This window comes from Prosopis cineraria, unplaced genomic scaffold (assembly GCF_029017545.1).
Source record: "Prosopis cineraria cultivar Desert tree isolate PC_DT_omini unplaced genomic scaffold, ASM2901754v1 PC1, whole genome shotgun sequence".
NCBI classification, from domain to species: domain Eukaryota; kingdom Viridiplantae; phylum Streptophyta; class Magnoliopsida; order Fabales; family Fabaceae; genus Prosopis; species Prosopis cineraria.
In genome coordinates, this window is record NW_026555332.1 from 4,252,469 (window position 1) to 4,268,700 (window position 16,232).

Sequence of the window (16,232 nt, forward strand, 5' to 3'; positions counted from 1 at the left end):
CTAATTCAAGATTTGTCTCAGATTACTGGGTCCTGACTCTCGCATTATATATCATAATGAAGAATCTAACAATAGTGTTTATCATATATAACCCCTCCTTTTCTTCCCCATAAATATGCCTGCCTTACATTTTCAAATAAAAATATAAAAAAAAAAGGTTCATGAAACTTAGATGTATCGGTTAAGCTGGGTGTCACTTCAAATAACTCAAAGAACAAATCAATTTAAGAATTTTTGTTAAACAAACCCACCTATCAATAGAATTTTAATTTATGAAATACCAATGACCCAAGTAAATATCATGACATGGTATGATAGAGGTTATCTTTTATATTATTACATGATTAATTTTTTTATTTATATATCATAGACTAATTTTTCTCAGTAACTTGTCAGCTATTTTACCTTGAATTCATTGAAACCTTACTTGGTATGAAAGAGAAAAGGAGTAACCCCCCCCCCATATTTTGTGTGTATAATTATTATTTGACTATATTAATATTTTTATTTTTAAAAATAGATATATACACTTACTTTTTTGTTTTAAAATTTAAATATTTATTATTTTATATGCCAATTAATTCCAAATAGAACCAACTATATTTAAAGAAGAAAAACAGAAGTTGAACTTTGTGAGGGCAATGGACTTAGTTCAATTATGAAAGAAGCGTCAAAAAAGCACATCAGTATGTGATGCTCTGATAACTAATAGTCATATCACATCAAATGAACGAAACTTGGTCACATAAAGGGGAACAAAGTTAAGATTCCAAATGCACTTTCTCATTACAACAAAGCTGGGGATTAAAGAATTGATAAAAATAAAGCACATTTATCATGAATTATGCACTTTCTTAAAATGGTATGTATATTAAATAAATTGACTTTTGTAGGAGATGTAACCAAATCATGAAAAAATAGATACCCATGTCAAGTGAACCACATAAAAAAAAAACAAAAAATATTATAACATAAATGATATACTTAATCTGCTTAATTTAAAGAACAGAAAAATTCAACGTCATGCAATTTGATTGTGGGTGGTTTCAATTCTTACACGTTGTGCACCATAATTGGTAAATAATTAAAAACCAGAATTCACCTTTAAATTAAAAACTGAACCAAAGATCCTTTGATCATGCAAATTGATTTTGTTGGGTCAGCACTGTCTTTCCATTAACATATTTGTCAAAATTCCCAATTTTACCTTCTGTTGCACTACACCAAGCTGCCTTTACCCTAAATACAAGACGATTGAAAGGAGATTTTTACTCATCTGAAAAATAATTTAAAAGAAAAAAAAATCTCACTTATTAGTACAAAATATTCACTTCTTGAAGGAAAGTACAGGAAGAAAAATATACTTCAATCCTAGAATAAAATACCATTTGATTCACACTTTAACATAGAATCAATATCAATATTAATATCAAATACAAAATTTACATCATAAGCCCTCAACAGTATAGCTCATTTTTAAAATTTTCCGTGATGCACAAGGCCTAGCAAGTGAAAATGAATGGCAACACTCATCTGTTTCCCCATTCTCATAAATCATTCATTGGCTTCATCCTAATTCTTATCCTCATCCACCTAATTTTATAACCTGTTTAAATGCTCATCAGTCTGTAGGATAAAAATTTAAACAAAATTTGAGCTCTTAGTTGAGTCTAAAAATTTGTCATTTACATGAATTTTCTCACAGGCTTACACTGTCAGAAAAATTATCTATCATGAAATATACAGAGAACTAGAAGAAGCAACAACGAAGGCCTTTCCACCTGAGTGATGAAACTTGGGAGACAATACATTCACGTTCAGAGAATTAAAGAGCAACTCACTCAGAAGCAAAGGCCATGACATATCTTCTCTTTGGTTCAAAAACTTATGTGGGCCGAAGACATTAAATTCCACACAAGAAAGCAATTATAAACCACCAAAGAGAAAGAGAATCATCATTACAAGTTATTCCCTCTGGTTTTAAATGTAGTTAGACAATTTATTCACAAAGATTAAGTTAATTATTTGTAAAAAAAAATGTTAGTTTCCTAAAAAATACCTCTTTTTAATCATTGACATTGAAAACTACCCTTATTGATTGATATGTGCTATCAATCGAGGTAGTTTAAAAAAAAAAAGATAAATAAGAGACATAAAAAAGATTAGGGTCTTACATTTAAAGACTAAAACAAACTTCTTAATTAGCCCCTACATTTAGTATCGGATGAAGCATTTAATTCCCAGCCTCAAATAAGCCAGAAAGATTGTAGAGGCCTATTAAAATGCAATGAATCCCCAACGCAAACTTCTTGCAGGAAACAAAAATATTCTAGCAGTTCAATAGTCTGCAAAACTGCTAACCTTTACAACAAATCCATTAAAATAAAACCTAGTTAAGAGATCATACAACGATATTGCTCGCAGGTAGATAAATTTATCTGTTTCTTAAACAAAAGAAATAAATCTTACAGACTCATCATAATCTTTATAATGTCGAGCAGGTTTACCATTTGCAGGATATGATGCAATTCATTAGGCATCTCAATAATTATCATCATCAATCAGCCCCCATCAACTGCATAGTAAGAAATTAAAATCAGTGTTCGAATTACAAATTGTTCTCCAGAAATCTACGTTGTGTGATTTTTAGTTACTTAAGCGATACAATTCTGTAGACTGTTCATGCTTATATTGTTAACAGATTTACAAAAACACATTCATTCTTGATAACCCTAATTCCCTAATGCGTGAAATAACTGAAAATTTCACTTTTGAAAAAGAAAAGTTTCCACGACTTGAGTTGCAAAAAAAGTGATTAAAATTTGGAAATGAGAACAGGATATTCATCTATATATATATATTACAAGAACCTTGTAAAACCAGTTTAACATTTTGTTTCATGAAAACGGATACGATTCATATGAAAATAAAGTTTCAAATTTGGGCTTCAAGACCTCAAGTATTCAGCCACAATCCTATAAAGTTGGGCATGTCAGTCTTGTTTGAGGAAAAAAAAATGTTTGTTTTCTTCAGAAGCAAGTTAAAATGACGAAAAATCAGAGAAGTTGGCAAATGAAAAGAGATGAAAAATATCAAACCAACCTTTGTAAGGAAATTTCATCGCGAAGCATATAAAAAGCACTTTCACAAGTCAATTTATTAATCAGACCTTTTAAGCTTATTAGTTAAATAACTAGTTACAAATTTTCTTCTTTAACAAAAATTCCTCCAATACATCAAGAGAGATACAAATAAATCTGAAAAAATATAAACTAATAAAAACTGAACAGTAAAGATTTACATGCATCAAGCTTTTTAAACACAATGTCCTGTCGTAGACAATAAATTAAATTACAAACAGTTGATAAATCTACTAAATTAAATATTTATTTACTCGACTAAATAGATCAGAAAAATAAAATAAAAGCAGAATTGCATTCAAGGACCTCTTTAAGAGAATTATTCAGAGACAAATTCTCTTGGGAGGTCCTTGGATGTGATTCTCCCAAAATTCATAAAATTGCGGTCGATGAGTTTTTAAAATAATTTATCAAATATCAAATAAATTAGATATCCAATAGTTTATCTGTCCTGTCCATGTCAAGATGGCTAGTATTAAATTATAAAACGGCGTGAAGAGGCTACCTTGAATATATCTCCAAACATTCCCATAGGATTCTTCCGTTGTACTCCGTAGAACTTCTCTGCTATATCATCCAACATCTAGATCAAAGTTTCAAGTCAAATGATGATGAGTTTCTGTTAAATGCAGAGATATAAATAATTATAACATAAATACATAACAGAACTCACATAGAATTAAAGTCCACAATCATGGATAAATTACGTATCTACCAATAAAATTAGCAAGCGAGATCACCTCGTTGAATGCAGGTTCCCTTTCAATACTTGATTTATAATTTGTTCTCAACATATTAAAAAGAGGCAATGCATCTCTCTCCAACCTGCAAGAAAAGTCGGAATAAATTATTCTCCTATAGAGTTAGAGACTCCAAAGAAAAAATCAAAACAAGTGAGGCTGAAGGCTCAAAATGCTACAGAGCAGCCAAGTCCCTTTTCATATCAGACAATAAGAGTCCCTTAAAAGCACCATGCATGAAACATCAAACTGAAGCCATAAACACAATCATTAAACCAAAATGTTTGTAACCGCAAAGAAGTTGCCTTGAAATTAAAAGATTCCAACCAAGCCAAAATAATAAATAGAGAAGTTGTGAATTCAGACAAAATTGCCACAAAATCCTCTAAATCTTGGTACTTTTCAACAGACAGTGCACACTGACGATTGATGTGGAGAGTCAGGAATGCAAATTTGATCAATCAATCTATGAAGCATGACAGCTTACGTTAGCAAGAGAAAGTTGATGAGCTGCATTAAATCTGTCTGAGGAAATTTAATCTCTTTAGATGCAACTTCATTCTTTATCTCTTCCATCAATATGTTAGCATCTCTCAGATTGCCTGAAGATAAATACCTGTCACGCAAGAAAGGAAGCAACTCCTAAGCCTAAAACCCAGTTGTTATATACAAGAAAGTACAAGCGAGTTGCACAAGCAGGGAGAAAAGCATTCAAAAGTTTACCAACAGGACGAGTGCACATAATGATATCCTGGACATCCGCTCTAGGATAGTGGCAGTGTATTTGGGTTAACAAGGAAATCTTTCACAAAATATCCAGTCATATAGGTTGGCAATTCTAATTTAGAGACTCATAGCCTGTTTGACATTGGTTAATTTCCAAACTAAACAACTAATTTTTTTTCAGAAATAAAAGATACTTATTTCTAATTTTGTTAGTATATACCGTATTTCAAAAGTTAATTCTAATAAAAAGTAAATTTTGTTAGTGTTAAACAACTAGGTTGATGGTAGAGTACAATAGCGCTATGCAATCCATGTAGCCGACCCCACCTAGTGGGCTTCTTGTTTTGTTGTTGCCGATTTTCAAAAATCTAATCTTTTTCCAATTTTTAATTCTTCTGCCTTCATATGATTATTTTGATATATTTTATATTGTGATTGTATTTTCCATGTTTTAAATTTTAATCAAACAAAAAATTAGAAATATAATTAAAATTAACCACAGCGAATATTTAAAATTATTTATCTGTACAAGTAATATTCATTGCAAAGTCAAATTATGTGTCCGGTTTATTAATTTAACAGTACAAAGCATTCTTTTGAAAGACTTACCGAACCCAACAATATTGATAAAAGTGCTTATCAAAAGATTAAGCCAAACACAGGCTGCCTCTTTCTTACCATTCTCTTTATGAACTCCATTTGTAAGAAAAGAAAGAAGTTTCAAAAACAGTAGAAGTCTACAGCAGTCCCAAATGAGCCCTCAATCTTAAAAGTGCAATAGACAATGAAACCACTTGTACTATTAAAAAAATTATTATTTTTACATCAGTCAATAATATGAAAGCTCTCTTGCATATGATATCCTGGACTGGAAGACTTCAAGTAAGACAAGGAATCATAGCAATAGCTCAACATTGAAGCTAGGAACTGTATCAATGAAAACTTAGGCACTGATACATGCTGCAATCTAGAAAGCTATCTAAGCCAAGTCAAAATGCATTATAAAAATAAAAAACCCAAGAATAATCTCATTCATAGTGAAATAGACAAAAGCAGACTAAATATAAAGGATTATCGCTAAACATTTTGATGAGTTCGCTGCAGCTCATACTACTAAAATATATAGTTGGCAATGTTATCATATGAGAGAGGAGGATAAGAGGGAGATTGGAAATGAAGGTTGTGGCTGAACTAAAAGGTTGAAAGTGCATTCTAGAAGAAGCAGAGGAAGACGGGGAAGGAGGGCAGAAAGGGAAAAATTCAGGATGATAACTAACTGACATACAGCAAGCTAGATGACTGAGTATGAGGCAATAAGAAAGTACTTGAGAGGTGGGGAGGTTTAAGGATTTAGGTAAAGGATTATGTGGTATAGCAGCCCACTCATGTGCGAGCATTACTTTTCTTTCCACATTTCTGCATCTTCTGTGTTGAGTGTGTGGTTTTTTGGACTGTTCTGTTACATAATCTGTGGTCGTTTCTCTTGGATGAAGGATTACTATCAAGCATTGATGCTAATCAAATTTCCTAATTGTTCTGTGCTTGATTTCAATTACAGTAGCGGAAGGTTTCTATCACTTTTCAAAGCGAGCATCAGAATGATCATTGCTTTTACCTTAAAACTGCCCTAGCAATGGCCAAGTCATCTTCACCTGGATAACACTACAAAAAGTAAGAGGCATATCAGTTGAACATTCTCATAACAAAGACAAAATGACAAAAGGAAATCCTCAATTACCTTTTCCAAATCAGTTGTAGGACCCAATAATATAACACAATAACTAAACAACATAGCCAGATCATCATTGAATGCCCCAACCAAGTTTTAGTAGGAAAAAAACAAGGGAAGAAATGTTTGGCAAACCACATAGGAATTTGGTAAATTTGAACCAGACAAAGTATGAGAATAGAGCCACACAGAAAAAAATGGAAAATGGGAGTAGGCTAACCTTGCCCATGAAATCAACGAGAATAGAAGCAAACTTCTTTGGATTATTTCCTCTCACAAAATGGTTTGTTACTCTAGCCATATCCTGCATGTCAGAAGTATACTGAGTCAACGGACTGGGAATCAAGATCATATTACTTTTAGCATTAAGTGAAGCTTTTCAAAATGCAAAGCATAATCTCCTTTCCAACAGCATATTAATGTAAATAGACACAATCTACTTCAAGGAGTCCATGTATGTAGAGACTAAGGGACCTTGCCAGCGATAAGTCAGCTATTACCCGCCACAGATTGGCATGCAGTTCAATACAGCAGCTTACTAAGATTTTAGGATTCCATAGTTTAACAGGGCAAATTATTAAACTAAAGGTAAAGTGACGATAGTGCACTTCTAAAAACTTCAAACTTCTAGCAGCCATAAGCACAAACAAGGCATACACTCAGCTGAGGTGTTTGCGTTAAACAAGGTTCTGGTCGTCACACATATGCCAAGGATGCTTCCCCCAGGCATGCTGATCCTAGTATCCAAAATACATCAAGCAAAAGCCCTAAAAAGATGAAGACAAGGATACTTCGCTTATTTGGACTGAAGGATGGAATTCTCAGAAGCAATACCAGCTCATAAATTACAAAATGAATGGCATAACTTCTCCCATTCCTCCCTTTTTCTCCCCGCATTTTTTTTCCTTTTTTCTTCATCTTCTATTATTTGCCTTCTCTTCTCTGCCCCCCCCCCCCAAAAAAAAGTGTTTGAGATTTTAAAGTAACAGGAAGAGATAGAAAAGGGGCAAAAAGTCCATTTATCGCTACAGGTATATTCAATAAGAAATTCAATGAAGTTCACCTATCTTCTCCGTCTGAGAAAAGAATTCAAAGATAAGGTTTTTCTTGATGAAAAATTTGCTTAACAAGATATGCTTGATTGTTTTATACTACTAGATCATAATGATATACATGCCACACGTCAAAGTTCATCTCTTAGACATAATAACATTGATCAAATTCTTGTTGTCATATTGATTGCTTGATATGTAAAAACATATGGCAGTGTATGTTAACTTTACCATTCTAAATTGTGCTTTTAGTTAGCTATACACAACTTTGTTCTATTTAATTTAGAATTTTACAGGATACTATTTAATTGATGCAGGGCAAAGAGCCTTAAAAATAACTTTGTTATGTTGATTACTTTAATGTATCTTTAGTAGGAATAATTTAGAAATTGTATTTAGTTGTTGTCGGCAACTATGAGTTAATAATGGTAGAAATAGTCTTATTAGGGTAACAGATAGCTTAGGAAAAGTTATAGAAGATTGTTTACTTGTCAGTTAAGTCTTATTATGCTCACAGAAGGCCTGCTATGTGCAAAGCGAGGAAAAATTTATACGTTCAGCTCTACTTCAACCAACAAGTGAGAAGAAAGTCTTCATACAGCTAATGGTAAAAAGTAAAAACCTTCAGAATGAACTGTCGCATGTACTATACAGAGTATAAATTCAAAAGAAGCAGCAACAAAGAACATAAACTAGAAGTAATTTTGACACATACCACCTCAGGCGATTCATAATAAATGTATTCAGCTAGCATGATGTGCAATTCTGGAGATCCATAATTATTTGCCCCAAACTCTGCGGACCACCTGAGCACAATAGCAGTATCCACATTACTACAAGTTCAAATCAATAAACTTGTAATTAAAATTGACTTTTACATTTAAATGAGAATTGCAGTTCTTCTGCTATTGGGTAAAGTCTAGCAATTCAGATAATGGAAAATGTAGCTTCAGGTACAGGTTCATTTTCATATTCTGTAGATTCTGTGCGGAAAATGCAGGACAGAATCAAAGGATTAAATAGGACTATTAATTTTTGAGCCGGTGTACCCTATAAGCCACTTGCAAGATATCATTGGATTCACCAGAAATAAGAGAAATCCTCAAAGTATTCATTATCTTCAATGAAACTTAATAAAACCTCAAATTGATTACTATTGAAATTTGAATTCACAGGGACATTTAATCACTTTTACTGCTTTGTCCAGGCAAGTTAACAAGGGAGCTTCATTAGTGTCAATAAGATTTCAGTGAACAGATCCATTTGTGATTGGCCCTTTTCTTTTTCAAATTATTTCCTTGTATGTTGGCCAAATATCAAGGAATCATAAATCCCCTTTTAAATTGGCTGCTTGTATATATGTGTGTGCGCTCACTGCTTCCAGCTGATTTGTAGATCAATAAGAGAGATAGTCATCACACCATTTCTTCATCTTTTGGCACCATTTATTCAAAACTGATCATATAAAACTGATTATAAGATATCTTATCACTACGAGAAATTCTATAGACAAAGTAACGTTTGATGCATCAAAAATCATTGGCACCAAAAAGCAACTTCTTTTAGGACGCTCAGTAACTGCAGAATTTAATTATGAACATCTTATAACCATAAATGGTGCCACCTGATAGCAGCTCTTAAGAATGAGGAGCAGCCCTCCACACGTGTTTTTGCAGCCCCAAGGGCCTCAGAAATCTGTTGCATATCATCATCAACTCTCAAGTTTTGCAGAAGTGGAACCCGAGGAAAAGCTTTGTAGATCTTCTCAAGGCGGTCTGCCAGATATTTTTTACATTTGTAAAGTGTGAGGTTAGAACCAAAATGAGAAGTAAAAACATTTACAAAATATGCAAAAAAGACCACACATCACAAATTTCCCATCTCCTTGAGAAAGGGATAAAAGATAAGCAATTATATTGCATCACAAATGGAAACAAGAAATAAACTACTGGTATCAATAAAACTTTAAAAGACAGTAAAAGGGCACACCAAGAGTTTCATCATCATAACGAATTTTTGCTTTCACTAGTGTCTCCACAAATAATAAAGCAAGTTCTGCCCCACAGGTGACCTGAAGAGGAACAGAAAATAAGAGTTTCTTTCATAAATATTTCAAATGCTGGTTAGTATTAATTTCATTACTAGAGATATTAAAAACTCATATTCAATCATATCAAATTAATTTCCAATAGAAATATCTATCATCTCATACTTGCAGCTGTCTTAGATGTGCCAAATACATTGTCTAACAATAGACAGTAGAAGCCAACCATAAATAAAACTTCAAATGTTTAAAAGCAAACTCTGAAGGCATATAATGCCTGATCAAGATTATAGTGAATTTCAATTTTGATTGAAGAGAAAGCTAAGCACACAACTCTGTATGCAAGATAATAGATTCAGCAAAACATGCATATACAAAATAAATTACAGCACAAGAAAACAATTCTGTTTACAAGCCCTTCAGTATTAGTACGCTTAAATCAAGTGAGCAAGTGACAATACACACCCCCCCAACATTAAAAGAAAGGAGCCAAACAATAGTTAAATTTCAAAAGATGTCTAGGATTCTTTTCCTGACCAACAAAGATGTCTAAGATTGGTTTTGCCAATATTTCTAGTGTACCTTCTCATGAAAAATCTCTTTAAGCTTGGAATATAAATAAAGAATACGCACTTCATCTTGGGTTGCAAATTAATTTCAATTGTAGAAATGGAGAGGAACAAGGATAGAACTCTTGACTCCGGATCACATAAACTCATCAGCTTAAGTTGTTAAGCTAAGGCCCCGGATTGATTTTACAACCATCTCCAAGAGAACCATTAGCAATTGCAGTAGAAACCATAAAAGTTATTGCAATTCAAAAGGTCTGTATATGTAGGGATAAAAAATTTTCCTTCCCCTAATTTCTGAACATGTCTCTGCATCATTTTCCATTGTTAATAAATGGGGGAAAAAACCTTTGTTTCATTAACTGAAAGTGGTTAATAACCTTTTACTTTAGAAGAAAAGTACTACATGCCAATGATCATTTTCCATCATGCCTGAGTAGAGACTGTGAACATGATAAAAATTTATCCAGAAAAATATTGAAATTATAATTATGTAACCTGTCCATGTGCCAATTGAGTGCATGCTCCTGATTGTAGGAGATCTAATGCTTCACAATACCGCTGAGCAGATACATATCTGCAGTGAAGTAGGAATCCTTCATTAGTGTCCCTTTTTGATGAAAAAGAAATTAATTTTACAAATTAAAAGATGATTTCATTTCATGACAAAGTGGTCCCTTAGACGAAGAGAAAATAACTACAGCAGATCGACTGATCATTGAAAATATTATTTACCATTGCAGATCAAATTATAAACAGGTTGCAAGGGAAGTACACTTCTCTATAAAATTTAAGTACGAGTTTAAAGAGAAATATCATAGAGATGATGCTTTAACCTGGCGCTGACAGATTTGTACATTTGTTGAGCTCCATAATAATTGCCCTCATTTACAACTTTCTGCAACTTATCAATATTCTGCATTTTCCAAATGATAACAACAACAACTCGTACATGTTAAATCGAAAACATTTGAAGAAATGTCAAACGATTATGCGTGCCAGGAGCAACTCATACTAAGTGCAAGTCAGAAGTTTGAATTTGAAAATTATCAAAAGTACAAGATCCCAAAAATAATATAACTTCACAATCTCCTAGGCAGTAGAAAGATAATCATATACCCAGTAACCACTATATAAGAAACAGAAAATCTCTTCGACCATAGCAATCACACACAATTTGCTTAACTTAAGATAATCTTCTAATGACTAGACTCATCCTTCGTATATTTGAATAAAATCCGACGAAAGCATTGCGTCTATGATGGAGCATCATTAGAGAAATTACAAACAACAGACAACCATGCAGAACAATTCAAGAATATCCTTGTCAACTGAGAAGCAAAACATTGTCTACAATCCGTCAATTCACATAAACCCATTATCTAGAACATTATACTTAAGTTAAGACATTAGTTCCCAGAAATGTAATTTCCAGTGAACTGAACCTAAAAACTGCATAAATTCTTTAAAATTTACACTCACTTTTCATTGATTTCCCACGCGAAATAGGAAGGCCATAATTTCCAGAGAAAAAGCAAGATAACAAGGAATCACACATTCATGGATCGTACCTCTAGGGCCGGAGGAAGTGCGCCTCTTTTGAGTCTCTCACGCGACATAAGAATTTTCGGGGTTTTAGGCAGTCTCTTGTAGTCTTCGCTCCTGCAATGGAAGCGATCTCGGTCGCACTCAACGCTTCAGCAGACCAAGAAAGAAAGTGAGGTGGAGAAGCCAACGGAACAGATCCCCAGCGTTCGAGTCTTTTGGTAGTGAGCAGGGGTTGATCGACAAACGACGATGGAATCAAATTGAGTTTGATACCGAAAAAGCTCTCAGTCTTGCAGACATCTATCGTGAGAATTTCAGCGGCGACATGGCGAGGATTTTCAGTTTATCACTTAGCAATAAATTCAGAACCCCAAAAAAAAAAAAAATCCAGAATTTCATATAAATCCTAAATAAAAGCACTAATTACAAGGCAAGGCATTGCTCATGATAAATATTGAAATTTAACACCTAAATATAAAATTTGATTAGTAAATATATTAAAAATAACTAATTTTTTATATAAGACATGATTGTAATTTACCTAAGAAATTTGAAACCAAAAAAGAAATAATAAATGAGTAAATTACTCTTGAATGATCAAGTATTATAATAAATTTTATGCTTATTTATTGTACAAATTATTTTCACAACTTTTAAAATATTATAGTCTGGTCCTCTTATTAATAAAAGTTAACTTTAATCATTAGTTGATAAAAAAAATCAAAAATTACATATAAGGACAAAAAATCACTTGAAAGGAAAAAAATTTGATCATTTTTTATTTTCTAATTAATTAATAGTTAAAATTAATTTTTATTAATGACAAGGTCAGATTGTACTATTTTTAAAAGTTAACAATTTACTCAATAAATAAATTTAGAATCTATGATATTAATAAACTTAAAGTACATGGAGTAATTTACTCATTTATCTAAAAAAAAATTATTGTCTGCTCTACACTCTCTCATTTTAAAAAATTTTAAATAATTAAATAAGGTAATATTTTAACGTATTATTTATGAATATTATATTAAAATTAGTCAAATTTGAAAAATATACACAAAATTATTGTCTCCTAGCCCGGTCCACATTCTCGTGTTTTTTTTAATTGATCCCATTAGATTTATATAATTAATTTGTTGGAACAAAATGACAAGCGATTAAATGTATGTCCAAATATTTGTTTCATGTTTAATGTTCACATGTGCTTGACTTCTTTCTAGTTCTTGGTAATCCTTTATGCACCATGTTATGGTTGCCTCCGAGTGTCCATCTACTTTGCAGATTATCATTTCTTCCAATCTTACTAGTCCTACCAACCCTCCTCTCCTTTATGCTCAAAACCTACCATGGTTTTTTCTTTGTTTTTGTGCAAAATCTTGATTCTAGTAGGTCACACAGTTCCAAGTTGCAAGCCTTAAAATAATATGTCCACGATTTCAGGTCCTTATTTCAATTTCTTCTCATATTTTGCTTCACTCCCAAGCTGCTCAGTCTAGCGGATCTTATTAAATCAAAATGTGTGTGTGTGTGTGTGTTTGTGTGTCTTGGAGTTTGAGAGGATTCCAAGAATTTAATAATGATATATTGAGTTCACTTACTTTTGTTATTGACATCTCAAGCTTTGTTTTCAAATAAATTATTTGACCTAGACGTGCCGAAACATACAAAATCCTATCCAAGACAGAGAAACTTAAACAAATGTGAAGTCTTTTACCACATTGTCCGTAAAATGCAAGAAATTTAGGAAACAATGACATCAAATATGAACTAGAAATTGAATAATTACAATGCAGTGTCTTTGAGAATACCAATGCAAGGTAGTAATTAGAAATGAACTTGCTTTTTTTGAAACTAATTGACAAGTGTCTAAATGATGATTCAGCTGAATATAAAAATAGCATTGGTTAGATTAGATACAAATAATGAGTGAAAGTGAAATAGATTGGAAAGTTGAAGATGCAGAATCCTCTCGAGATTTGTTTAAAATAGCATTGATTGGTGATGAATCACTGTCGTCCAAATCTAAGGTATAGAGGTGGCTCAGCAGAGTCCAATGTGTTCTTTTTCTTTTTCTTTTTTTTTTAAGGAAAAGAGAAAAATCATTAACTTAATATTTCTTTTGAATTCTTTTTCCATGAATACAAACAAATTTGAAATTTTTTCCTTGAAGGGAGCCGAATAAAAGTTTTTCTAAATACCTTAATTATTGTCTTAACTGCTAAACTTCTAGATATGTTGTAAATGGTTTAAATTTTGTTGAATGACAAGTTTATTAAAGTTCACGCTTATTCTAACTCTATTGAAGCTCTCTTGCTAATTCCTCATAGTTGTAATGAGAATCATCCTCTTTTTGAAAAGGATTATAGGCAATGTTTTCAGAACTAGATTGGATATTAAATTGAAAAGGTTAGCAGTTTACGATTCGCATGGTTCAACCGGGTCGAACCAATGGTCGAACCAATGACGTAATAATTAAATTAAAAAATTATATATGTATATAATAATTTAAATATAAAAAATAAATATGAAATCACTACTTAACTTAAAAATAAAAATAAATATTTTAAATTTATTTTGACTTAATAAGCCATATGATACAATATAATATTAAACGATTAAAAAAATTAGTTAATTTTTAAAAAAATTGACAAAAAATAAAAAAGAGACATTTTTTAAATAGTCTGATTTTTAAAAACTGAAACTAGTTCCCGGTCTGATTGCTGATTCAAAGCAACCCAATCTAGCCCAACTTTTCAAACAATTTTTTTGACTCGATCGAACTGTTAGCCTGACCAATCAATGGTTCGATTGGTCCAACCATCCGATTCGATTTGATTTTTAAATCATTGGTTATAGGTTATTTTTATCCTCGAATTATACGCAAAAACTTATAAATGATTCTAAATTCAAATAAGGGTCATTTATACTCCTCATCCATTATGAATTTGATTTCTAACACCCTGTCATTAAGTCTATCTATTTTAACATTTGAATTTTTAATATTTTTAATTATAAAATACCTAAGTGGGTCTCACCATTTATTTTTTAAATATTTTTTTTATTTTTTCCCTCTCAACAATCTTCATGGCTTTGCAACAGCCATAGTGGTTCTCTCACATTCCTCATTAAAGCATTTCTTGCTCCTCAACTCATGCATGCCCATAAGCCGATGCCAGCAAACTCAGAAGGAGCTCTCTCATCTCAGATCGGCACACGATGTAGTCCATGCCATACCCCTTCTTTTTCTTTGCACTAGTTATTACCTCTGCAGCTAGGACATGAGGCTTGTTAATGGTATGCAAGTGCCCTTTGAATCCTCTCTAGTTTGAGGTCACACAGCCCATCCTCTTCAAACAACAATTCAATTCAATTCTAAAATATAATTTATACATATTTATACACAATAAGCATGATAAAATAAAAAAATGAAAAAAATATTTTGAATAAAAATGATGTCATAAATTATAAATTATCTTATTCAAAATTTACATATTCATTTTTCTTATTATATATGAGTATTTCTTTCTATTCTAAATATATAGTATTTAAAATATACTAATTTATTTATGACTAGCCGTACCTTAGTTTAGACCGTAGTCCAACCATTGAACCATAAAATGGTACCTTAACCGATTTAATGATCGATCTTTTCTTCATATCTCTACTAAAGGTACATGTTATTTATTGAAGCCTTCAATTACTAGATAATTGTTAATTTTTTGCTGGCCAGAACTCGATAATTGTTAAATATTATTACTTGGTTGTTTGCAAAACAACTCCATTAACAACTACTCCTTTCCATTTTCAATACAAGGTTTGCTCTGAAAGCTTTTTTTTTTTTAAGTATAAGATAAAATTAGAATAATTAACTTTATTTTTAAATCTTATCTTTATCAGTTCATTTATTATAGTTTGAATTCTAAATATTGAATTATGGTTACTATTATCGATTGCAAAACAAATCAAATTAGAATATTACATATTTTTTAAATTTTAAAGATGTATTTAATATTTTTTTAATAAAGACAAATTAAGGACCGCAATGAGTATTTAATAATAATAGACAACTATAAAATAATAAATTAAAAATTTTGATAAAAACACGAGACTTTTGTTATAAGGAAAATGCGAGGTTTTACAATAATTTTTTGCTTTTATGAGAATTTTGTTAACACCGTGATTTTTTTTTGTCATTGTTCTTAAATATTAATTATTTATATATATTATATAATAATTATGTTTTATTATTATTTTAGCATATAACTATTTAATATTCTTACTGTTAAAAAATATAAAATATTTTTTAAAAAATTATATATTAAAAAATATAAGATATTTTGAATCTTTTAAGATGTAATTATTATATTTTTTTATAAAAATATCTTTATTAAATATATTATTTTATATTTTTTAAAATAAAATATTTTATTAAATAAAAATAAATAGAAAAAAATAAAATTGATTTAAAAATGAGTAATTATTTTATTAAAATATAAAATTTAATTAAAAATATTTATAAAAAAAGTACGTAAATATTTTCTATTGTTTAATTATCAAAAAAAAAATTAAAAATAACATCTCGTGCAGTGTATGGGAGTGATTGACTAGTTTTATATTAGACATCTTGACGTGGAAGCTACTGTAATTTCCCCCAAATTAAAAGGTCAGGTTAACGGAACTT

At 31.2% G+C, this 16,232-nt stretch overlaps 1 protein-coding gene across 1 annotated transcript; it reads right to left on the bottom strand.

Annotated features, from left to right (window-relative positions):
• Positions 1-2,149: 2,149 nt before the first annotated feature.
• On the bottom strand, positions 2,150-11,893 carry LOC129290176 (protein GET4). The gene is made up of 12 exons (XM_054926886.1): positions 11,572-11,893; positions 10,837-10,916; positions 10,499-10,577; positions 9,377-9,458; positions 9,012-9,162; positions 8,103-8,193; positions 6,556-6,639; positions 6,222-6,268; positions 4,368-4,496; positions 3,881-3,965; positions 3,646-3,723; positions 2,150-2,575 (listed from the first exon to the last, which is right to left on the bottom strand). Exons 1-12 carry the CDS (start codon positions 11,617-11,619, stop codon positions 2,558-2,560), a joined length of 972 nt encoding a protein of 323 aa, XP_054782861.1. The 5' UTR covers positions 11,620-11,893; the 3' UTR covers positions 2,150-2,557.
• Between the last annotated feature and the right edge of the window lie 4,339 nt (positions 11,894-16,232).

Coding starts and splice junctions, on each gene's coding strand:
- LOC129290176 (XM_054926886.1), bottom strand. CDS start 11,619: ATGTCGCGTGAGAGACTCAAAAGAGGCGCACTTCCTCCGGCCCTAGAG. Junction 10,917..11,571: donor CACTTCCTCCGGCCCTAGAG/GTACGATCCATG, acceptor TGGAAAATGCAG/AATATTGATAAGTTGCAGAA. Junction 9,459..10,498: donor CTCAATTGGCACATGGACAG/GTTACATAATTA, acceptor GTTCCTCTTCAG/GTCACCTGTGGGGCAGAACT.